The following is a 26,409-nucleotide window of genomic DNA, read 5'->3' as shown; positions in this document are numbered from 1 at the left end:
GAGGGGTCAGTCCAGACTGGATATAGGACAACACATTTGTTGTTGTACTTTCCATTAGTACGTAACAAACAGCTCAGCTGTCATAAAGAAAATACAACAAATTGTCAAAGGCCATGACAGCAAAATGTGAACTGTGCTTGTCAATGAAATCCCCTGTTTGAGACCTGGGATTTCCAGTATAGCAATTATTAAATAGTAATTTCCCTGTTCATTTTATAGATTTTAACTGTGCATATCAGTGTACAATGATTGTCATGAGTGACAGGGGTATCAAATGGGCTGATACCTCTAGTAACAGCTGAAAATAACTCATAGGTAATGTGTTAAGAGTTTCACTCCACAAACATGACATTGCCATTAAACACTTAATGTGTTCTATGTTCAAAATCTTTTGCTAAAACTGTAATGGAATGTAACTCCCATAGTGTAGGCTTTAAAGATTTTACAAGGGCTGACACATTACAGAAATATACAAAGCTCAAACTACACAGTGCTCAAATATATTTCAATCCATCTTTGAAAAGTTATAAAAAAGTATTACTGTTCAATGTCAACTTGAAAAAAGGAACTGAGAGTAGAGAAGTAGAGAAGAATATAATTAAATGTACTTACATTCTCAGCTCATGCTATAAATATATGTATATGCTAGCAATATTACAGCCTTCTAATTGAACATGTGGTACATTATGCCCAATGCTAAAAGTCCCCCAGGCAGGTATGATTCCTGAGACTGTGTGTGTGTGTGTGTGTGTGTGTGTGTCTCCTTCCATACACACCAACCCTCTACTGTCTCACATGAAAGATTTCCTTTCATTATCAAAGAGTACTTTGATTTGTGTTTTGATTTGCCTCGATTGCAGAATTATTGTTACGATTGTTGAGCTGGAATTTTACAAGAACAGCCCAAAGGAAAAAACTCCTGAAAAATGTTAACCTGCTAATCTACAGGACAAGCACCGGATAGATCGCTATATACAGAAGTGAACCACTATTCCATTTCTGTTGATGCAGTACAATAACCACACATTGTCTCTTTGTCAGACTTATCTGAAAAATGCCTTTGGGTCAATGACCTATAATGACACTTGCTTTTCTTCCTGATAGTCATTTGCTTCAAAAACATTTAAAAAAAATCAACAGTAACCAGCTGTCTGGAGCAGATGAGAGTTTGAATTAAAAAAAAAAAAAAACATTTTCATGTTGATTGACCATCTTCACTTTAAACCAACACCTCCGTGTCATGCTTCAAGCTTCCTCTTTTGACCAATGGCAAAAAGAAGGCCACAAAAACCGATGATGCGCTAAATTGATCCACTCAACACTGTTCAGCAGTGAGAAGGAACACCTGGCTGGCCAGGGGCACAGGTGTATGCCGGTCAGGGAGGGGGTGCGGTCACTGCTGCTTACAGCCCTCCTTCTTCTCTTTGGCTTTGCCGCGGCCTGATTTGTCGCTTTGCCGCCTGGTGGGTGGGATGAACACGGGCTCTTCCATGTAGTCATAGAAACTGCGATGAGGCATGAGAGAGGCCTGGCATGGACCTCAGGAAAAAAAAGGAATTTTACTCATTTTGTGAACCGTATTATCATACATGTTAGTATACATTATCTCACTCAGAACTAACATCTGTCTGTGTCCTCTGGCGGTGTTGAATCAAAGCAGGATGAAAGCACATGAGCACAGTGTTTCCCCTACCAGAGCTGGTGTGCCCAGTAGCGCTAGCTTCCTTCCGTCTCGCCTTGAAGGTCGGGTCCAGCTCCTCTGCAATGTTCCTTATCGGCTGCCGCTGCCTGCAGTGTGAACAGTGAGGTCAGAGCCCAGTCATCCCACCACATCAATCAGGTCACACAGACCCACGGTTTACAGTGAAGTATAAACAGCCATATTAAAAAAAGGAAATAATAAGCTGAAATCCCACGCAGAGACCTCTGACTGTTCCAGGTCTGGAGAATTATTGGCTAAGGAGGAGGTGAATATACACAAACATAGTGACTTTTTCCCCCTCAGACTGATGTGATACAATGCAACATAAGCAACACAATTACATTTTAGACGCACAGTTGAGTAACCCTCCCATATGGCTCTTGTCTGATGATGTTTGGATGGAATTTCTTGCTTAAACTTGTAATGTAAATAAATCATCCTTATTAAACCCAAAGTTGCAGTGTAGGAGTGTGCATACATCTGTATGAGCGTCACTGTGTGTGTCAGCATATGTACATATGAGTGTGTGTGCACATTTGTGTCTGTTGATGACAATATGTTTGTGTGTGTATGTGTGTGTGTGCATGCATGTCTTTCTCTATGTACATGACAAGCAGCGATGGTGACTTACGGTGCAAGGCTAACAGGTGGGAGCGTTTGGTGCTCTGGTGACCGCTCCTCGCTCGGTGATGGCAGCCCTTCGGAGTCCAGCCTCTCCCGCAGCACATGGACCTGCTGACAGAGGCTCTTTCATTACCACATATCATCTTCCACTACATCAGCTTCACCACACCACGGCTGCTCTCATTACATCAACAGGTATCAGTACAACAACCAACAAAAAACAGGAAACAGATATCATTTTACTACTGTCTACAGCACTCCGATGCGTTTCCTAGAATGTTAAAAAGTTTGGAGAGCAACTCTCCTCATTCAACTGTTCTGAGGAAGTGCATCAGAGGAAACATTGCCCCCTAATGTTCAATATATAAAAATCAGCTGAGCTCTCCTGACTCTTTGAATTCAGAGAACTGACAGGCATTTAGTTGCTCATATTCCCCTTCTGCTGCCTAGCAACCTTTACATATTTTCAAATTCAAATGTAACTGAAGTCTGAGGGAAGACATCCAACCACGCACTGAGGAGACAGTGACCATGAGAAATGTCACCTTTCTTTCTTCAGCAGCTCCCCTCTCGAACGTCTCATCCAAGCCTACGTGCTCGCGCCGTGACCCCTGAGCTTCCAGGTCCCTTGACCGCCGTTTGCTCTTCATTTCCCGCCTCTGCATGAAACGGGCAATTTCCTAGAAAAGGAAACAGGAAGGATAAAAGCGACAAAAAGAGAGACAAGACAGTGGGAAACGGAAGGAGACAGAGATGACACAGTTGACAATAAGCCCCAGGAAATGATACATGATCCTCAGTGCCGGTAGCTACAGCTTTGGTTTTGCTTTGATACACTACAACCAAAAGCTAATAAATCCCCTGTGAGGATATATGTGAGTATTACCTACATTGGCTTTTGTTCCAGCCAGACAATTGACCACCCACTTTATCATAACATCATATTAGCCTGAATCAGTTCATCTAAACTACTGATTTCTTCAACTACTAGCGGAGTATGGATAGCTGGAAGCACTGCTTTACTGTGGCCTCTGTGACCACAGCTGTGGTCCAGCTGTGATCGTGCTGCACATGATGGACAGATGACATCTCTTCTTTCAAGGCCCACCCACCTCATCCTGGGCCACCTGGGCGGCTCGGAAATCTCCCTCTGGGTCAGAGCTCTGTAGACTGTGTGACGAACGGCTCTGCAATATTAAAAAGAGGCGAGATTGGAAAGACAGAGAGAGAGAGAGAGAGAGAGTGAAGGGTTGGGGAATGAAACGGCAGGAAAGCATGGGAACGGTGATGCTGGACGTGCGCCTGCAGGTGGCGCTCTCACCCCCCTCTCCCTCGCACCTTCCTCTGCAGCTGCTCCTCCTCCTCCTGCAGCCTGCGTGCAAGCTCCTCATCCAGCAGAACCTGCTGCAGCATCCCCAGCCCCAGGCACGCCCCCTCCTGCCACAGACCCGCCCCTGCAGGAGAGCCACAGAGGAGATGAGGGAGGAAAGCTGGGGGCAGCTGATGGCCGGTCAGATCTCCTTACACAACTCTCTGAACTTCTCTGAGCAGGTTCTCTTGACTTTCTGGGAGAGCAGTGTCTAATTTCTATGGAGAGAAGTGTCAGAGAGAAGGACCTGCCGAGCCAGGCGTGAGCAGGAGGGCTTCTGTACAGTCAAAGCACATGCAGCACAGGGCAACAGGAAACACAAGGCAGAAGACCAGAAGGAAATGATGAAGATCTTGGATTGACACACTGTCCTGTGTGCACACCATAAAATAAGTCGTTTCCTGGAGCAAACGGTGTGCGGATGCTTGGCTCTTTGTTATTCTTATTTCTGTCTGGCATTAAAAAGTGTGAATGTGTTTTCGGCTGTGAAAGTATACGGAAACCTCTTCCTAGACCCTCAAACACCCATGGAGAGGCCAGAACAGGGCTCTGAGTGCTCCACAGCAAATGTGTGGAGCGGGGTCTAAGCAGTGGAGCTACAGACAGGCAGCAGGTTACAGGTGTGTTACCTGCTCTGGGACAGCACTCCCTGCTGGAGACGCTGGCACTGTGCCGCAGGTGTCCCCGTCTCCGCCTGTCATCCCTCCGCTCCCCTTCCTCCTCTGAGCTGGACTCCTCCTCCAGCCCTCGCCAGCGCTCGCTCGCACGTCTCCTCGCCCTGCGGTCACCACGGCAACCCCTACTGACCCCGTCTTTCTCCTCTCTGGCGGCTTGGGCCCCGCCCCCTTTCTGCTTGCCATTTCTAACACTCCTGCGGCCCCCTCCTGCGGCCCCCTTCCCGCAGTCTCGATGGAGAACACTGTCTGTAGTCTGAGAGGAGGGTTTGCTGTGGTCCTGGTTGGGCTCTGATTGGCTATTCTCCCCCCTGCCCCCATGATGCTTCACCCTGTCTCTGCTCAGGCAAACCTCCTGGCTGCTCTGTCTATGGCCATCTCTGTGCCAATGTCTCCTCCTGCCATTGACATCTCCATGGTAACTGTGTCTTGCAAGGACATCCCTTCGTATGAACTGACTGGTCCTGTCTTCACCTGGCTTTTGGATGTCATTCTTTTGGATGTCAATTCTGATGCCACCCACCACCACCTGTTTTAGGTCTCCATGGTAACTATGTCTAGCTGCCATACACTTGTCACAGTAACTGTCATGCCTACCTCCTAATGATGCTATCCTCCTATTGCCATGGTAACTGTGGTATCGCCCTCCCTCATCCTGGAAGTGGACATGCCGCTCCCTTGGCCCTCTGGTTTCCCTGTAGGTCCAGCTGCACACTCTGATCTGAGCGTTGATGTGACTGTCGGTGCAACCTCTGATCCCTTCTTCAACTGATCTCAACTGCCCATGCTCATCACCTCCACCATGTTTACTTCCTGTTCCCATGATCCTCTCCTTACGGCTGCCCCTGTCCCTTTCCTCCCTTAAGCTGTGCCGAACACCATGGCTACCCCCTATCTGGGCGTGACAGATAGATCCCTGGCGACTGCAGGGGGCAGTGTTGAAACGTTTCTCTAGTCTATGGGCCCCAGAGGAAGGGGTTTTGGGGATAACCCCATCCAAAGAGCTGTCACCCAAGCAACAAGACTCCCTCAGATCATTTCTAATGAGCCTATGCGTGGCAGCGTGTCCTTCACTCAGCTGGGGGGCCCTGCAGTTCTGACCGACAAGGCTAAGGGGTTCAGTGGGGGATTTAGGGTGAGAGGCAGGACGCTCGCTGCTGGCTGTTGGCTGGCTTGTTCCCTCTCTCTCACTGGTGCCAGGGCTGCGGCTGGCACAGGCAGGCTGAGGCGGGCATTGCAGGGCAGGCACGCTGGGGCACTCTTTAGGCAAGCCAAACATGCAATCACAAAGCAAGGAGGGTGGGTGAGCAGGTTAGAGTTGTGGGCAGAGGGAGGAGGGGGTACAAGCAGGAGCAGTCTCTGGAGCCTGATTAACACATGGAGAGGACGCGGGTCAATAATGGTTGGAGTGTTCACAACACGGCTAAGACATTCAAAACAGGCATCAAGCAAGAATGGGCATGTCGTTAGACTAGCATGGAATGAACTTCAAACAAAAGGCATGGGTAAGACAAGCATGGGCGAGAGAATTCAACTGTATGTGAAGGAGATCAATTGCACCATCTCCCATTCTATCCCTATATCCAGTTCTACCCACTCCATCCTTTATGATTTTAAATTAGCATTATTTTTACCTGCAAATGGAAGGTGACAGGAAGGGCAGCATGCTCAACAGAAGAAAGTACTAGTGCCTGTAAAATCCAGGATGGCTTTGACAGGCAGAACCTAAGGAGCAGTATTCGTTGGGAGAGGCAGGTCCAGGGGGCAGTGTAGGCATGATCAGACACAGAGAGGGCATTGCAGGCACAAATGGACATGCAGCATGCTGATTTAGCACATACATAGTGCCCAGCCTCATAGCACAGTCCTGTACCCATTCACAGCATTTAACATCCCACCAGCACTGCTCTCTGACCCAAGGTGTGCACAATCCTTTCTCCACCCGATATACAGCAGCCATTTCTCATTTATAGCAGGGCCTGAGAAAATGTTATTCAAAAGCGTCTTACCATCACACAAATTTACCTCAGTCCTTTTCTCAGGCGTCTACGTTTTGTGTCTAACAATAAATAAATTTGTGACTCTCGATATCTCTCTTAATCAATGGGAGTATTTCCAGCATTGTGTTACATTTGATCCTTGACAGTGGTTCACAGCTTCTGAAGAAATTTGAGCACACATCACAAACATGCTGATGTCTGAGTTGTGTGTCAACCTGACAGCTGTTCCACTGAAGTCTTACATTAATTACAAGAGATAAAATGGCATAACAAGAGATGACTATCTACTGTACTTTCCTAGAACCCAACAGGAAGGGACAGAGAAAGAAAGGGAGAAAGACAGAACTGAGAGAAATTCAGGAAAAAAAGAGTGACAGAGAGAGGAGGGACGGTAGAAAGAATGAGAGAGAGAGAGAGAGAGAGAGAGAGAGAAACAGAGGGAGCTAGCAAGCTAGAGAGGTCAAAAGGCCAGAGACCACAGCAGAGACCGTGTGCTCCTGAAGACCACGGCACAGCTTCATAGCATTCAACACTCAAAGGAGGATAGATTCAGTCAAATGATGGATTTATACACACATTGACACATTATGGTCCCTGGTGCAGACCACACTCCACCAAACCTTACCAAACCTGATGAATGTTTTAATGCAGTGTGACCATGCAGGAGCATATCTTCAGATGAGCCTAACCTTTATAAAACCATTTTATTCAGTCTTACTAGGTTGTTTCTGACTCTTTATTAGGGATACACCAAATACAATCATAATAATCCCTAATAAAACTACCAGATCACTCAGCCCAGAACTGCATGTTTTTCAACTGTACCTTCATTGAAAGCAAAGCCATTTACATTCCCATGGCAACTGCTGTTGAGTCTCCTCTGTCTGATCTCCATTTCTTCCTCTTCCTGTATTCGCTTGGCCATTTCCTGTAGAGAAAAATGTGCTGATATCAGAACTGACTAGTGACTATACATGGCTTGATTACTCTATTACATTACATTATTGGCATTTAGCAGACCCTCTTATCTAGAGCAACTTACATCAGTTACAGGTGTTTACATGTTATCCATTTATACAGCTGGACATTTACTGAGGCAATTGTGGGTTAAGTACCTTGCCCAAGGGTACAGCAGCAGTGCCCCCATGAGGAATCGAACAGGAAACCTTTCGGTTACAAGCCCTGCTCCATAACCACTATGCTACACTGCCGGATAAAAATCACTGATTGTATGCTGAGACATTTTGGCCGCGATACATGCACAATGAATGATGTGGGGGTTAAACTATGTGAAAACCTTCAAAAAACATTAAATCACAAATATGAAAATAACACAATTCAGAAGCAATAATAACCAACATTTTACTGGGTGATAAACTTAATCAGCATAACCCTTATGGATTTTTTTTCAATAACTACCTTTGAAATAAGAACAGGCCTAACAGAAGGCCTACTTATAACCAGTTCTACTTGTACCTCTAAATTACACACATAAGAATTTTCCCATAAACAGCAGGCAATCAGTGTTGAGTTTGTGTTACTGCTGGCACCACCATAACTACAAGTACAAAAATCTTCACCAGTCATAATTAGTATATGCATTTCTTAAAATGTCTATCAAAGATTATTTCAAACAACCACTTAATTCTTAATAACCACCCCCATGTCCTTACTGCATGTTATCTGAAATGCCAGCTTTGGTCCTAGACTGAGTAGGAGTTTGAGATAATGAAGATGAAAGGACAGTGTAGAGACATAGGTGGGCAGGATCCAGGGTCGGGTTGAACTCTGGCATTGAGTCTGGAGGAACATAATCTCTGGAAATGGATAAAATTGTAAGTCACTCTGGATAAGAGCATCTTATAAATGACAACAATGTAACGTAATAATCAAGACCAACTGCAAAAGACAGAGGTTTAGTAAAAAATTGCAGAGAAAAACTAATGAGCAGTAAATATCACATAAACAGGCACACACCTAGACACACACACAAACAGGCCTACATACGGACATGCAAACACACAGTCAAACTCAGCACATGTGGGCTGGAGAAGCTCTTCATGTCACAGAGCACAAGGGGGAGGGGAGTTTCCAAACCATCGAACTACTGCCTGGCCTTTCAACCTCCTCTACCTTACATTTCCCAGAAGGCATCAGTCTTACACAAGCCCCTATAAGGCCGTGCAGTCTGATCTTCTAATCGCAGCCAGGTACTCCACATCAAGCAGGATGCTCAGCTGTGTGGGCGGGGCCTCTGCTTATCACTCATCTCAGCCGCTCGATGTTTCCATTGACTTTTTGCTAAGCATTAAAAAATTTTTTTTAAATCTTTACCGTCATATTAGACCCCTTCTGCATGCGTAAGCAGCACAAATGAGGGCAGAATGTTGCCTCTGCTCTTCTATCGCAGCGGACTGACCCACATATAAATCCACTGTGGCCTCTTCCAGTCCGCTTGTCCACCTCTTCAACAAAGGCTGTTGTATGGATCTTATGAATGGAACATTATACACAGTTCACTGAAGCTTTCATTCAGATGGCATAAAAAAAAAATTAACAGATTCATGAAATGTCAAGAGCAAATTGCAAATGTCAGTCTGCTCCCATTTTAGGAAATGGTACCTTTCTCAAAATGACAAAAACTGCTTGGGAGTCAGTTTTATTTTTTTTATTTATTTTTTTTGTTGAGGATGGCATGTCCATGTCTTCAGCACCTCCGACATAAGAGGAAAAACACAAATGTACAAACCACAAATCTTTTAGTTCATTAAAACCGTCTAAAGCTGCTGTGCAATGTGAAAAATGACTTTAGAAGCTGCCAAATGGAGTGGAAAAATCAAGGCATTGAGAGAGGAAAAACGAAATGATGAAAAAAAAAGAGTATATCTGGTTTTGTAGATGTAGCTGAATTAGCTTGGTTAATGGGTGACTTGATTATATGTACTGCCTTGGTAACAGTGGAAAACTTTCATTGCAATTGAGAGGAGACCGTCAACAAATTCAGTAGCAGTAACACAACATGTCCACAAGATGTCAGTATAGTGTCAACCAAAAAACATTTTATCAACTCAAACATGCCGGCAAGACCACAAACGAAAACTACCCCTCATATCAACACAAACCATTTCAGCATTTACATCTCAGTGTACTGTAAGTTCCAAGATGTTTCACCTGGGAATTAATGCCAGAAAAACAGCTGAGGAGAAAAAGGTCTGCTCCACACTTATGTTAAGAGAAAATTAGCCAGTGATTGCACAGCGGTTTTCATGAAACTTATATTTAGACATGGTTTGGTGTGGACTGTTTGAGTCAGCATTGTACTGTGTCTTTTTGGTTGAAATCTGCTATTTTAAAGACATTGAAGGAAGGGTGGCAAACTGGTGCTACAGAGAAGAATTCAGCTACTCATTTAAGACAATGGAGATTAAGATGAATGAGAAACACCAAGTACCTCAAATAGATGCAATATGCATGTGCAGAGATTGAAAGAGGGAAACAGACATGCACCTGTGTGGACTGGTGAATGTACTTCAGTAGAAAGTAGACACAATAATAAGTGTTTCCACAACACAAACACAATAAGTCCAGTGTATCCATACCAGTCAGAATTTCATACCAGAGAAAAGCTCCAAAATACTTAATTATACAGTCCATGTGATGTATGTGTGTGTGTGTGTGTATTTGAAATTTCATCTTGCACATATTGCCACATTTACTTGACACCGACTTTAGTATTACACAAAAATGTAAACTATGCAATCCTGTAAATACATGTTGCGCGTTGCTGGGTAAATAATATGAATTATGCAAAATACAAGGGAAAAAGGCTGTTCTGTACCTGAAGGCACTTCTTTCTGGCACAGGAAGTACAATGGATGAGAAGGAGAGCTTTGGGGAGTTTGGGCGATATAAGATGATTCTTCTCTCAGTAATATACCACCAATTTGCCATTGCTCCCCCCCTTCCAGTCTGTTTGAAAAATGAAAAGGGATGGCTGGACACACCCCATGCGACCGCTCCACAGAACTCGATTCAGAACAAAGCCTCCTTCAGACTGACAGGGTGTTAAATGGGCGAGTGTTATTTATGGGCCGGCGGAGCAGGAGAGTGGGAGAGAGTCAGGAGCCGGGCGTACTGCCCGCCCTTTCCCCCCCTCACCACGCCAGACCCTGTTCGAGAGGCCTGCTTTTCTTTCTCTCACACCATCACCACCGCACGTTCCCCAGCGCCCACGGCCACGCGATTCCCTCGCTCTCTCTCTCTCTCTCTCTGCTTCCAGGACTGTGGCAGGGCAGCCACTCCTGCTGATCAGCCCGCAGTGTAGCATAGTGGTAAGAAGCAGGGCTTGTAACTGGAAGGTTGCTGGTTCAATTCCCTGCTAGGGCACTGCTGCTGTACCCTTGGGCAAGGTTCTTAACCCATCATTGCCTCTAGGGGTAAAATGAATAAATGGATAAAATTGTAAGTCACTCTGGATAAGAGTGTCTGCTAAATGGCCGCAATGTAATGCAATGTAATGCAATGTAATGATACAGAGTGAGCAGGAAAGCCATGTAGTTCTGCCTATGGGATGGGCACCTGGCCCTCAGTCGGCATGACCTGGACTCCAGCGGGAAGTGGAAGTGGAAACTGGTTCAGTGTGCATTCCCACACTGCTAAATGAGCGCTGCTAACAAGCGAATCGTGTGTTTGTGCACAGTGAAGATTGTGAAATCACCGTGAGGCACGGGGTCGGCCGCCCCCCGCTGTCCTGGCAGCGCGCCCTGGCTGCTTGTGGAGATGACCGGCTCAACACTGTGTGCAGTTTAGGAAGCACCACAGGGGACAGGGAGTTTAATGCTATAGCAGGTGTGGCTCTATGGGGTACTTAAACACCATGTAGCCTTAGCAGGGATGCAAATGTTAACAATTCACATTACATTAGCCATCTTCCCTTGGGGTAACAGGTAAGTGTCTGCACTTATCAAGAGTGTTGTTGCCTTTTTATCACTGAGTTCACATCTGGACCGAATAGTGCAAAATAAATAGATAAATAACACTTATTTGATATCCTGAAGTCCAGGTCCAAGTGAGTTTTCTTGAAATTATCCTACACATTGTTAGACCACTATATCCAAATTTGTTAGGGGGTAAACATTAACAAAATAACAAATAATACCATGTTCATTGAAAGAACAACTTTATCTTCATACTAGCATTAAGACACCCGCAACAAAAACAAATTTATAACATAAAATATAGAGATGCAGTGTTAGAGCAGTATTCAGTAAACAGCTTCATCAACAGCAGCAGACATGGTGTCTCCAGGAGCCAGTTTGGGAAACAGTGAAACTAGCCATCATTTTACTGAGAACAGCACAAGGGGCTCCTCAAAGCTGCAGTCAGGGTTAACCCCAACCACACACACACACACACATACACACATGCAGACACACACACACATGAACAAACACATGCACATGGAAAACACACACACAAACCCATGCACACAAGCCCACACAAAAACAAGCATGCATACACATGCACGCATATGCATATACAGACACGCACACACACACGCACGCACGCACGCACACACACACACACACACACACACACACACACACTTTCAAGATTCTGGGAACATTCTTCCAAAGCTCAGTGAATACTCTGCAAACACTCCCCAGATCCCAACCCCAGCCACCTGCCCTCCTCCCTCAGCCCTGACAACAAAGATTCCTTTTTAAAGCATATTTTAAGAGTGCTTCAATTAGAGAAAAATGAAAAAATAAAAAGGGAAAATTTTTTCCTGGTGAGAATGTAATGCATGTGAGTGTGTGTTTGAGTGTCTGTGTGTACTTGTCTGTGAATGTGTGTCTGTGTACTTGTTTTTGTATGTGCAAGTGCGTGTGCGTGCGTGTGTGTGTGTTCGTCTCTGTGTGTATGCCTGTTTGTGTGTGCGTGCTTGTCTGTGTGTGTATGGTTGTTTGTATGTGTGTGTGTGGTTTGCCAGTGAATTCCACCACACTAGAGTCAGGGTTCCCCAAGGCAGCCAAACCCACACAAGGACCCTTTATTTTTCAGCTCTTCATCCACCTGCTTTTTTCTTTCTCCTTCCCTGAGCACCAAACTCCGTCAGAGGCCTGAATGGGCCCTGAAATGAAAGGCCCTTGTCTGAATCACTGTTTGCCTGTTTTGGGTGGAGGCCAGCACTGTGACATCTTTTCACAACCATACACAGACGTGTGTAATAGTCTGAACCTTCTGCCCCACACAAGAATGGGCCAGCACAGTAAACAGTGGTGAATGTAAACTCGGGGGGGCAAATGGGTATGCTTAGAGAGGGGGAAAAGGACACAGATGAGAACCATGTCTATGTGTGAACAACTCACAGGTGTGCTGTGCAGGGGGGTATGAGCATCTTCTATTTTTGTGAGCAAGCTTGTCGTACGAGTACAGTCCTGGACAGGATTCCAGTGCATCACACCACTGTGCAGAGAGGTGATGGACACCTTTGTTATAAACATTAGGAATGGCTTAGGAGGATTGGAAGCACAGTATCCCAGTGTCCAGGCGGAGACTCTTAACCACTGGGCTGCCGGATCAATTGCTGTGGAACGAGGCTCCAATGTGATTGGAGTTTCCCTAGAACACCTCGGGAGGAATCATTCATGGCACGCTACTTACTCTACACCAGATCTGGGAGGAGATATGGCTGTTGCTGCCTGACCTGTAATTCAGATGAATGGCCCCATTGCAGCTGACCTTTGATGCTGCAGTCAGTGTTCTAGAACACTGGACAAGACAGGGTTCTGCAGTGCTTTTGTAAAACCATGAATTTTAGAGTGGTACAGCACAAGGCAGCTACAAGTACAGTGACATTACAGGATTGTGAGTGGTCTTATTAATCACCCTATCGACAAAGTAATGGGGAATTGATCAATCACGTTCAGAAAGTAGAGTTCTTTTCTGTACCTCATCCTCTTCCTCCCTCCTTCGAGCCTCTTCTGTGCATCGCTGAATTTCATCCTGAATCATCCGTGCATACTCCAAGTCCCGCTCCTCCCTGCAAAAAAAAAGATCAGGGGGTTCCAGTCAGTTTTGCTGAACTGAGGCCTGAGGCTTTAGATAAAGACAGAGACAGACGGAGTTTTCAGTTAACAACTACAACATCTACATTCTTGTAAGCTTTCAGCCTCTATCACAGGTTGTCAAAGAATCCACAGGTTAGTTGGCCTGACAGCTGCAAAAAAAACAACTGTACAAGTGTGGTATACTCCAGATCTTCTAATAAACAGATAGTGGACTTTTTACACTGTAAAATGTATCATGTTCGATTATATGTGTACAGTATGCATTACATTACATTATTTTCATTTAGCAGACAATCTTATCCAGAGCAACTTACGTAGGTTACAGTTTTTATGTTATCCATTTATTTTGGACATTTAATGAGGCAATTATGAGTTAAGTACCTAGCCAAGAGCTATAGCAGCAGTCCCCCAGCAGGGAACTGAACCAGCAACCTTTTCATTACAAGTTACCACTATGCCACACTGCTGCCCACACACTTCTGTGGGACTCCTACATGGCCTGAGCTTTTTCTCAGTTTTTGTTTTTAAGGTTTTAATCTTTTTTCTATCCTTTATTCTTTCAGTATGAATGTTTGGAAATCAATAAAAAAGGAAATTATGAGAAAAGGGGGAAACATGGAAAGGAACACATCTGCCCCCATCAGCATGGGCCTGTTTGCGGTGGTGGGGATGTGCTTACAGCTGGCGCGTGGTCGGACTCGGGCAGGCTTGCCTCTCCTCCTCGTCCTGCAGTCTCTTGGCGATGCGGATGTCCTTCTGGACCAGCTGGTTCTTCTGCACATTGGAATTGTAGTACTGCTCAACTTCATGGACCAGAACCACAGGGAGAGACACCCAGGAGGAACGGTTTAATGTAGACTCATATCAACTTTGTAAATTTACAATGTCCATGTTAACACATCAAAGAAAATTAACTTTGAACAGTCGTTTGGGAAAGAAAATCGGAGTGTGCGAAATGGACCAAATATTGTGTTATGATACTTTAGGCCTTACACATTATAACAATGTACATTCTGACAAATAAACAACATTTACCTTCCTCTGTAATTAAAATGTGTAATCTGACTACATGATAATATATGCATCATGCCAATATCGCAATATATACTCCACTCTGGATTACATACCACTCACCCCTAAGGGAAATGGAGAGTATTTGAACCGTTGGACAACAGAAAAGGAACATTTAAAAAGATACATAGTTGAAGTGAGCTGAAGGTTTCAAGCAGGTTTACTGGATTTGGTGAAGGCTTGAGAGATTTACTGAAGGTTTGTATGGGTTTTGCTAGGCTTTTTTGGATTTTGTAAAAGTTTGTGGGGTTGTGTAAAGAACTATGGGGTCATGTGGCATTTTTGCAAAAGTTTAGAGGCTTTTTTCTTGTGTTGTACTCTACCTCACTTTGGGTAAACGCATCTGTCAAATGAATAAATGTAAATGTAAATGTTAGAGGTGCTCTGTACTTACTCTCCTGCTCTTGTAGGTTGTGAGCCAGGACTCCATCCTCCAGCACAGCAAAACACTGGCACACTGAAACACAACACAGCCAATGTGTTAATGAAAAAGCATTCCACAAAACCTCACACCTCACAAATCACACAACATGTGTCCGGGGCCCAGCAGCCAGACTGGAGGAACAGAGATGTATGCATGAACTCACCACAGCAATGGCCAGACATCAAAAAGATTGTTTAAAGGATGGAAAGCAGATCAATCTACATGATGTTTTTCCAAGCCCACCGTGTAAAAGGCTACAGCAATCATCCTTACTACAGTGTGAGCAGTAGCAGTTCACAGATGGGCCTATTGTTTTGGATAAACCCTGCTCAGATTTGCATGGATTGGTTGACATGGTGGGCTCATAGTATAGAAAGAGCTATCCAGATGTCTTGATTGTTTGTGAATGTACTGGTACTGGTGTCGCTGGTGTTGCTGTTTTGTGCTCACTGGGTGTTTTAGGCCTCTCTCTCTCTGATGGAGTGTTGCCAGGGAACACAGTGCTAACCATCATGGCTTCCATTGTGCTGTAAGGTCAGATGAACACACAGCCCCCCTCACTGGCCAACAGTATGTCACTCAACACTCCATTTCCCATCCGCATTTCCATTGTCCATACACTTCCTGCACTTTGAACAGCTACGCTGTCCTACACATACCCCTTACCATGTGATGCTGGCCATTTGAGATGGGCTGTTTGCTGATGGAAGCGTGAGGTGTCCGATTGTCTGTACGCACAGGTGACCTCAACGGTCAAAATGTCATCTTTGCCGAGGGGAATTACCCCCCGTGCATTTCATTTTACGTCCTGTCACAAAAGTGTCTTGTTTTGCGACGCCATTTTCTTAGGCCAATAATATGCAGACTCCACTGTAGGCTCTTTTCAGCAATTTCTACCTGTGGGCTGTGTGGAAATAAATACTCTGCATTAGCTTCTCTCCAGCTCTGGGCTACAGAAAGTTAAAGCTCTGAGAGGACTGAAGTGCCACAGTCCTGAAGTGCTTATGGTGCACACTCTGGAGTTTCACCACAGTGAAGGACTGTGGTCTTTATGAGCAGAAAACAAAACCCAACAGCTGACCAACAGCGGCAGAAGAAACACCACTAGCGTGACATGCAGGGTGGATTTGACTCAATGGAGACAAACAGGCTGGTGGTTGAGGGTTTTGGCACTGTCCTGTGTTTTCAGCAGCAGGAGTCCAAACTGTGTGGGCCGGCGCCTCACCCAATCTACCTCTGACAGTAGAGGCACACAGAAACGCACACTCTCACTGGACAGGGTGGGACTCTCTCTCTGGGGATTTTCCACTGTCAGAACTAGAACAAGATGGAGGTCTGGTTCTGGCTGTTTTTCCACTGGGTGATTTCATTTTCAGGCTGAGTGAAAACAATATGGATCTGCACTGCCTGTCCTCTCATGAAGACTGCTCTAGCTACCAGGACCCAGGGCTGTGGGCAAAGATGTCCTGCCAGGCACAGCCAATCAGGTGAGAGTAAGCTGGCTGTTTTTCGATCCCATTTACAGGCTGTGTGCCTGTGTAACTAAAAGCTGTCATTATTGCCAAAAGACATTTCCTATAAACACTGGAGAGAGAACCCTTATTTTCTTATGAATATTCTACATTCATGTAAATATGCATGCTACAAATTGTACATATGCAAATGTAAAGAGTGTCTTAAAGTACTGAATTAATTTATAGATAACATTTTTAAAATTAATAAAGGTGCCTATATTCACCCCTGCAGGTCAGCTGAAACTTAATTTCCCTTTTCCTGTATATGGATGACCTAAGATTTACATATTCTAGCTGTAGCGGAAATTATATTTCCTTAGGCAATGTAGTCATCTGGAGATTCACTAAGTTTGTTTACATATCCACCCATTCATTTAGCTGAACACTTACTGAAGCAATTCACATTAAAAACTTTGGCCAAGAGTACAAGAACAATGCCTTAACCAGGCTCAGAACCCACAACCTCCTGGTTAACACCCCTGCTCAGTGTGGTAGATGGTGTGGGATCTGTCATGACCACAGTTGAGTCATCAGCCATAACAAGGTTTCTAAAAAAAACTGTGTTCCAGCGAAGTCTGCGGAGAGCAAGCTAGGCAGTGCGTGGGCCGGGTCTATTTCCAGCATAACACTTAGCACTGTGGCTCTGCTCTACTTTCGACTCAGTGCAGCAGAGGTGGGCTCCGCCCTGACAGACTCCAGGAGGTCATGTGACTGCCGCGCCACAGGCTGAGAAAGGCTCCCTTTGTTTCCCTGAGGGAGGGCAGTGTGAGGGAGGGGGACACTGCCACCCCTCTCTTCCCCTTCATGGGGTCACGACCCCACCCCCTCCCACCCAAACTGCTGAATCTGCTGAAACCCCTACCCTGGAAGCTGGAGGCGGGTGCTACAGGGGGGGGTTTGAGCTACAGGGAGGGGTGTGACTAAAATCAGCCTGGATTTCTGCTGTGGCACTATGCTTTGTTGGGGTGACACTTTATCTATGATATATAATGAAACATGACCACACAGTCAGCGATGACTGAAATAATTCCATCTTCATCTGAATACTTCCGCCATGGCTCTTTGCATATTTTAAGGGTCAATTTCTAATGGTGACACAGTCAACAACACAGAAACCTCTCCAGAATGATGCGAATAAGCAACGTGTGGAAACCATTTACTTCGCCAGTGTTACAGTCCTTCATCCGGGAATAAACAGATGCTGAACAGTACATGTCCCGATGAGAGTCAGAGGATTCGGAATATGCAGCCTATAACTACCTGCCCCAGGTCACATGTCTGTCCCATACCTTTCTCAGACTTGTATACAGTATGTACTGTCTTTCACGTGACTTTGTTATAATCGGTCATTTTTTGTAAATTGGTCTGGATGAGATACAAACCGGAACTCCTTAGCTGAACCAGGAAGGAGAGCAGAATTCAGTCTCTCCGATGGTGAAAGATTCTACAGTAACAACACACTGTTATGTTCCAATTAAGCCAAGTCGAGAGAGAAATAAAACATTTCTCACAGAGCCCGAGGAAAGTCTGTATCAACAGCAGTAATGTGATGTTGTTATAGTGCTGCAATGCGAGATGTTCAGTAGCGCTGTAGTTAACAATTAGAAAAGTAGAATGAGTCAGACTGCTATATCCCAGCAGGACTGCATTACAGCATGGTACACTTCACCCTCTGGCCCTGTGAGAGCACAAACAGCACTGCAGTCAAGTGGTGTTTGAACCTGCCAGCAGACAGAGAGAGAGGTAGAGAGAGAGAGAGAGAGAGGAGGAGGAGGAAGCATTTAGCAGCACCAGATTGTGTGTACACATACACACACACAGACACATCGAATGCACAGATCGAATAAACACACACTTGAATACCATATACAGATTGAAAGACACAGAGCCACCCAAGTATTCACACAGACCACACAAATTACCACACACATCAACACACAGTACAATTAAAGAAACGCATAAATATAGACCCCACCTCCTCAGAACAGACCGGGTTTAAGTGTGTGTTTACGTATAATTGCCCTGGAGGTCGAGTAGAAGCCTGTCATATAGCCACTGATAAACCAAATGAGCAGTGTCCGTAGGAGTTAAAAGCCTGCTCTGGGGTTCAGTGTGTCTCTGGGACACACATTCTGTATCTGGGACAGACTCAGTGATAAGACCCCACCCAGGGTCACCATCCAGCTGCAGGGGGTTCCTGCAGACCACAGCTCCATGGAGCCACGATCTGGGTGGGTTTGTATTATACCACCTCTTCTCTGCATGCCCACAGACTGTAAACACTGTAGTTAGGCCCACCCTGCTTACAGCACCATCACACATGCACACACACACACCCTTGTGCAGACACAGCCAATGAGACATACACACACACGCATGAATGCATGTACACAGGCACATACACAACCATGCCGCCACACACACACACCCACACACACAGCACATTTTCAGAAACACACAAATGAAAGCGCTAAAAAGATTTTCTTCAACATGCATAATCTTGAACTTCAGCCTGTCACAGATCTCAACATTCAACCTCTTAGCTATGCCAATTTCAAATGACACCACAGTAATCTAGACTTTAATCTGAAGTCTACTGACAGAAGGCATGACTTGCCACAGTTGCAGATGACAAGCTGTAAACCATGTTTGCCCCTAGTTTGTTTGCATTCTTTTTTTGGAGTTTAGCATCTTGTTGCAGCCAGAGGTCTGAAATGCTCTTGGACCTTTTGATTGATGACCCCCCCAGACCTTGCAGTTGGAGCAGACCTATCTTTAGGGCTTTCACTACAAGGGAAGCCCAAAGAATCTAGAGGAGTCACAGCCAAGGGTCGCTGACCTTTGACCCCGTTCCCCACTCGCTCCGGTAATTCAATGAGTCCTGTCTCATTATTAGCTTGAGCAGAATTCCACAGTCGGGCAGCGATGTCACTCTCTGCACCACCCCCAACCACAATCAGATTTTCTCCTGCTCATGGTAAAAACCCTATTGAATTACACACAGGTCCTACCAGAAACCATGAGGCTCTAGGGAGCAGTAAGCAGCTCCAGATGGAGCCAGATGTTGGGCACAGAACAGTAACAGGCAAGATGAAAGCTGCCCGCCATGGGGACGATTAAGTGCTCTCTCTTTTATTCCTTCAAAGTGTGACACTGAAGTTCTTCCGGTAGCTATTCTAAATGACAGCCAGCTGCTGAATACTTCTCCTCCCCCTCTCTCTCTTTGGTCCCCCTCAAATGCACAGACACACAAAATGTGCCCAGCCCTGAAGTTAGGGTAAAGCCACGGATAACCAATTTGATTTTGACGGTTTTAATTGAGGACACTAAATGTCCCAACATGCTAGTAGACTAAAGAGATATGGATGGAGGTGACACACCACATGTTCTAACATTGGGAGGCTGTAGGCCTGAAGGTGCTGCAATGAGCTCCCTGCCTTCACTGCGCCCCAACAAACTGTGGGCTAGTTTAACGAACATGCTCTCACTGCAGCTCAATAAGCTCCTCACCTTCTGCACCTGTCCGATTGGTGTTTTTGTGCCCTAGGGCTCAGCTGACAGCCATAGTGTCTTTCCTACTCCACAGCTGTCTTCAGGAAGCAGCAACTTGAGCATTCTAACGTTGAATGGATATGTAGCATAGCAAATTCACAACAAAGTCCTATTATCAGGGTTAACACAAGAGAAGGTCTATGTTTTATAGCATCTTTCAGGTGTCTACCTACCTTGTGAGTAGGTTAAAGAGCAGAACCTCTCTTATTGTGTGTTCCTATGTGTCAGTGTCTGTGCATGCATGTGCATGTGTAGATGAGAGTGAAGTAGAGCTGTCTGCTGTGTAGGTGTGTATATGTATGTGCATGAGCACATGTGCGTGTCTAAAGGAAAAAACTGTATTTCTCTGCAAACTGTATTTACATCCTCTAATAGAATATCTCCTCCTTGAATTTATTCCTGAGGAACAAAATGGCACTGCACAAAAGGTATGACCTAATATTGTTGTTCCCTACCTGCTCTGCAGCCCATTGTAAGAACCCTGTGTTGCATTACGGTTTACACTAACGGGATGTGTTCATAGACATAGCAGCTATACTGAAGATGTCACGTCTTTGTTTGACTCTGTAAATAGGAAGGGAGGGATAACTTTGCCCCATATTACACAGGGGACAATAACCTGGGTTATCTCCACTGCCATTTCCTCTACTGCAGGATTTAGTGTGAAAACAAGCAGACGTTTGGAAATATTTACTGTAGCTTTAGGTGCACAAGCCAACAAAAGCAGTACATTTTGGCACAAAATATCTCATGTAATTAAAGCAGTCACTGTGATCCTTTATGGTATGTAAACAAAACAGATACTGGACCATGGTCTCCAACGGTTGAAAAAAAAAACCTGAATGGAATGAAACAGGCGTGGGTGCATGACACAAATGCATGGAACAGATATATCATGTGTGACACGGACACAGACACAGACACATGTGTGCTCCTCTACAGTTGCACCACAGCCAGTGTGGTGTGTCAGCTCACAATGCATGGAGTGTAAAACCAAACATGGGTGTAGAGAGCTTGCCCACAGCGTTAACACTTGGTGAAAGCTGACGCCCCCTTTGAACCCGACACACACACTCACACTAGCCGTCAGCTTAGTTCTGTTAACAGGATCAGACAGGCGACATTGACCAGACGCCGTCCCGTCATTGCCGCAGGTGGGCTTAAAGCTTTAATCCCACTGCGCAGCTTTGGGGAGGGGATCCGCCGGTTAAGTCTCTCTCTCAGGGCACAAGGTTCAAAGGGTAAGGAGGGTGAAGGGAGGTGAGTGGTGTCTCTTCAGCTCACTCAGATCACATGATCAAGGGTATGCAACCCTAATCTGAGTGATATTCAGGGCCGCTCAGGGATTTGTGCTCAAAAGACAGGACTTGGTCTGACAATATGAGGGGTGACAAAGCAGTAAGGGGTGGATGACCAAAGACCTTCTCCTCCTCTTTTGAGATCCCCAGCCTCTGTCACAGAGGAATAATGTGTCTGTAGTTTCTTGGCGTTTACACAGGGGACATTAATGCACGTCCGTGTCTGACAGAGCGCAGCAGGGTTCACCCAAGACACTACTGAGTGAATCTGGAATGAAACACAGAGCATCTCGTCTCACGTACGCAGAGTCAGCATGAAGCAGCTCCATTTCTTCCATGTCAGAGCTCCCTTCAGGCAAACAATGGGAGAGTTCTCCCCCAGCAGATTCAGCACAGGGGAGACACATCTCTCACATCAAAACATGACTGGGATTCAGGCCACAAGATGACAAAACTCCCACAAAGTCCCTTCCGTGTCGACACAGCAGTCCAGAATAGATGAACAGGCAAAGTGGAGAAATAAGCAAAGACCAGGCAAGGGGGCTGGAGACTTAGCTGTCCTGCTAATGAGGCATGGAATAGTATGACTGTCAGAGTGGGATTTAACACAGGCAGCTCATGTTCATGAGTGAGGGAAGAGGGAGCGAGGGAAAGAGAGAGGGAATGAGGAGAGACAGCTTTATGCAGTCTGTCCTTTTACAGTAACACATGTTGAATGCTAACATCCAGGGTGCTGTCAGCAGCTGGGGGTGAATTACTGGAGCACACTGCAGAACCCCCAGAATCCCCCCCAATTCCACACACACGCGCACACACACACACACACACACACACACACACACACACACGTACGCATGCACGCACACACGTACGCACAGACACGCACATACACGCACACACACGCACACACACACTCTTCTATTATGCACCCATGAGGCAAATTGAGCCCCCCCTAACACACACACAATTAAGCATACATACACACACACGCACACATGCATGCATGGACGCACGCACACACACACACACACACACACACGCACACACACAGCAGTGTGTCATCTCCTGCTCTGAGTGACCCCTCCTGCTGTCAGCACCAATCACTCTCAGCTCTCAGTTGGCAAGGGACACTAATGATATCACCAAGTGTTTGACAGACAAAAGGACAGCGAAGGAGATCGAGGGAGAAAGTCACAGGGGTCCTATTTTAGGGCTAATCCCCCTGTCTCTCACCCCCATCCCCCTCCCCTATCCAGTGTAATGTTTTTACTAAATTTGGCCACTGGCTCCCAGATGCTGATAGAAATATCTATCCCAGGCTGGAGTGGGCTACAACACAGCTAGGAGAAAGGAGGTCAGTGTGGACACTAAGTATCGAGCTTTAGTGGGGGCCGTGGGGGGGATGGGTACGGTCCCAGAGCACCCCCAGCTGTTCCGAGGGATCTGGGGGAGATATTCCAGAAAAAATAAACACAGGAACTGATAAGCAGGGAGGACAAGTCAAGGAAGTTTACTCTAAAAGCTATTTAGAGGAGAATGGAGACCAAAATGGAGAGTGTGAACAGTGCAGTGGAGAAACTCATCAGGGCACAAAGAATCAGCCTGCCACCCTATTGTGGAAGACTGCAAGAGCCTTGAGAAATTCACTTTAAACCTAAGGGATGGAACAGGAGTCCAGAGTTACAAATTATTTCGCAAAGGCTACTCACAGAGGACAGGCTTTAATGCACCATTTAAGAGAATGCCACCGAAATCAATAATATGCAATGGCTCAGTAATGGCTTCCTCCCTTTCTCTCGCTGTGGCCTAACAAGGCTCGCCAACATGCACTCACACAGAGTGTATAGTGCCCGTCGAAACATCCAAAAGTGAAATCAATTCCTGTCAGGAGACAGACCCTATGCACAGCTCAATTAGTCACCCAGTACAGAGAGAGACAAAAGAAGAAGTCACATGACCAACAACATGCCCTGAAATCTGAAATTTCCTCATGAGGGAAGCACAGGAAGACAACTAGAACAGATACTAAAAATATAATGGAAGAACTCAAATGAGACTACCAAGTGTGGGTGCAGATGTTTTAATATTAAACTTCACAAACACTGTCCCCACCCCCCTTCCTTTCCCCAAAGTGGAGATCATGCGTATCTCCTCACGGTCCAGTTTGGCCCCGAATGCAAGGGTGAATCTATCTGATAAGACTGCCGCTCCACCCGCGGTAATCAGAGAGAATGCATCTGGAACGACAACTGCATTCCAAGGCTCTTATCAGCCATGTCCAGGCTGTGTCACAGAATAGTGCTGGAGCTGTCTGCGTGGATGAGGGTCCATCTATGACCACTGCCATGGTCCAACCAGGGAAATGTAGTGACAGTCTAGAGAAAGTACCCCCCCCCCCCCCCCCCCTTAAGGAACTCCCGGTCAACTGACTTCAACTACGCTTCCTCCTACAATCACACTACAATTACTCAAACAAGATCGCAGACAACAATACACATGCGCTGTATGCTTAGCCATATGCTATAAAGACAGCTAATGAAAGGACTGCTGGAAGTGCTTTAGTCACACAGTTGAAGTTACTCTGTTACTCAGCAATAGGCAAGCAACACACTGCTAGATCTCCTCCTTCTCAGTGTACCTGTGATCTGACAATAAGAAAAACTGAGGATCATTTCAGTACTCCAGACAGACTTGGCCAGACACCTACTTCACCCACAAGAAGAAAAGTGACATTTCAACGCACCACGGATAACACAATCTGGGACATACCACATGCCAGTCCTCTGCCATTCCTGTAAGCCTACATCATCCCTGCCCTCTACCTCCTTAAGCAGGGCCCTGTATTATCTGGGATTTTCATGGGATGACTTCTTTTAAACAGGGCTGGTAGCTTCTCAGAATTCCTTTCCATATTCAGAAGGTGTTGGCTTGATGAGGGCTTTACAAATTAAACAGTTCCACAAAGCATCCTTTCACAGGCTCTAAACCAGTGCAGTTTCTAAAACATCTCAAAGACAGCCTGATGGTATTTTGGGAGCGCAAGAAGCCCTAAGAGGAATGGCTTTGGGGTGGCTCCTAAGGCGTGCTATCTCAAGGCCCGCGCTGACACCCTGTGATTACACGCAGACAAGCCTGCGGGCATGCGGTTCTGCCATCTCTCCTCATCGCGGCTCTGCACTGAATGTGGCACTTGGCCGCACCTCACTCAGAATCTCACACGCTGCCTCAAACCACAGGCGTCTGCAACATACCCACACAGCGGCCAAGATCATATGAAGCATGGCTCCACAAATCTATCCAGCAGAGGAAAACCACTACAAATTTATCCACCTCTGGCGGTATACATGTAATCAACACTAGTTTCAGCACACACGCTTATTCATCCTACCAAAAACCCCACAAGCATTCCACTGAGCAACCCGAAAGCAAAACCCAAAATGAGAGCAAAAAGACACGTCTATCATTACAGTACATTTACCGCTTTTAGCAGTCTGGGGTAACCATGCAACTTGCTCATATACAGAGTTCCTGAGTTGTTCTGTAAGTGGATATGCCGAGGCACACAGTCCACCAACTATCATTTTCAACATGATAGCCCTTACCTTCTTGGACACGTGGCAGGTGTGACTGGTCAATCTCCAGTTCGGTCATGGCTGCCTCTGATGGTGTTCAGTGTCTCATTGCACACACTCTGGGCCAGTGCTATGTTCACAGTGGGCAGTCCTGGTGGGGGACAGACCTCTTAGCAAATTGCTGTGTACCTCAACCTGCCTCCTTCTGGGTCAAGTGCGCTGTCAACAACAGCTGACATGCAACTATTTGTTTGGCGAAATGATCATCCCTGGTGTTGCCATGCAGTCTCGCACCACCCGGTATTCCACAAATGGACATGGGCAGTGACGTTCAACGACGACTTGCAAAGGGGACGAAGCCATCCTTTCATTGCGGTGAAATTATTTACATTGATTTTAATACGTTAATTGCTGAGACAGCATGAGTAAACGGACCAGACAGTGATGTCGCCTGCAGTACTTTTCCAACACACACAACAATACTTCATTTGGACGCACTGAGAATTTGCTTTGTATACAGCATCACTGTATGTGTATTAAAGACAACAGGTACAGACACCAGATCTTGACAGTACCGCAGGGCACTTTTGTGTCAGAGACCTGACGGACATAGTGTTGGTAGAATAAACTGAGCGCGTTTGCGCTGGTTGATGATTCGAGAGTGCGCAAAGGATGCGCCTACGCTGTCAAAACGATTTATAACAGATAGGTCCCATAAATCGCGTCAACACGAGTTTCCCCCAACTGCAGCTGTCACAATACAGCCAGAGCAACATTTATCTTATCTAATGTTTCCGAGTCGCTATCTTACAATCGTTTTCATGTCCAGTACTTTATCTTGATGATTATTCTTATTGTACATCAAGACAGTGACAGCGCGAGAGATAAATATATAGCTAGAGTATGTCAGAAACACAGTGTAGTCGTTTCTGTCCCGTTATAACTTGCTATGGCATTAACATTAATAGATGCAAGCGAACATATGCCGGTCAAAGCGTCGTTTTTTAAAATCCCGATTTATCTTATTAATACACAAAGAAAGCTGCTGACTAGCATCATACTTCTCAGTGCCAAGCGCAGCTGCACTTACAACAAAGGTTAGCTACAGCTAGCTAGCTAGTCAACTTTATAAAGAAATGCAAAATTACCTGATGAAGAAAAAATATTCGGACACTCATAAAACATTTGAACACCCCTTTCATCTAAAAGTTTTGCATTCCTCGCCGATCAGAGTAAATGTTTTGCATATGTACACTTTTATCACCCATCCTCTGGACAACTTCAACGCCTCCACTTGCGGCACAGCGAACTCCCTAGCAGTGATTTCCACTTTCCAATTAAAAGCACCAAGAGCCCCGTCCCGTCCTAGTTTGTTCATGAAACAAAGCCAGCCAGCTGGTGCTTGGACGGTAGCCCAATGAGGACAAACTTCTCATTCAGACCAAGTGAACTGTTGTTTAGTACCCACGGCGCACTGATTGGCTTCTTGAGTTAGCACGGACTGTCTGTCGGTGGGTTTCCAACGCCACCCAGGTA

General features: G+C 45.7%; 1 protein-coding gene across 4 annotated transcripts; it reads right to left on the bottom strand.

The window, feature by feature from the left end:
• Positions 1-1,304: 1,304 nt before the first annotated feature.
• ccdc187 (coiled-coil domain containing 187) lies at positions 1,305-26,195 on the bottom strand. Of its 4 annotated transcripts, none has more exons than XM_036534202.1 (12): positions 26,022-26,195; positions 24,904-25,024; positions 14,908-14,970; positions 14,122-14,245; positions 13,324-13,414; positions 7,195-7,297; positions 3,665-3,780; positions 3,439-3,513; positions 2,872-3,006; positions 2,334-2,437; positions 1,694-1,788; positions 1,305-1,539 (listed from the first exon to the last, which is right to left on the bottom strand). In XM_036534202.1, exons 2-12 carry the CDS (start codon positions 24,950-24,952, stop codon positions 1,394-1,396), a joined length of 1,101 nt encoding a protein of 366 aa, XP_036390095.1. In that variant the 5' UTR covers positions 24,953-25,024; positions 26,022-26,195; the 3' UTR covers positions 1,305-1,393. The 4 variants fall into 4 exon arrangements, with proteins under 4 accessions (XP_036390095.1, XP_036390097.1, XP_036390096.1 ...); XM_036534204.1 differs by having other exon boundaries at positions 2,334-2,434; XM_036534205.1 differs by having other exon boundaries at positions 1,408-1,528.
• Positions 26,196-26,409: the final 214 nt, after the last annotated feature.

The sequence above is a fragment of the Megalops cyprinoides genome, chromosome 7 (assembly GCF_013368585.1).
Source record: "Megalops cyprinoides isolate fMegCyp1 chromosome 7, fMegCyp1.pri, whole genome shotgun sequence".
Lineage (NCBI taxonomy): Eukaryota > Metazoa > Chordata > Actinopteri > Elopiformes > Megalopidae > Megalops > Megalops cyprinoides.
Note: the sequence above shows the minus strand (reverse complement) of the source record. Positions and strands in the feature narration are given on the sequence as shown.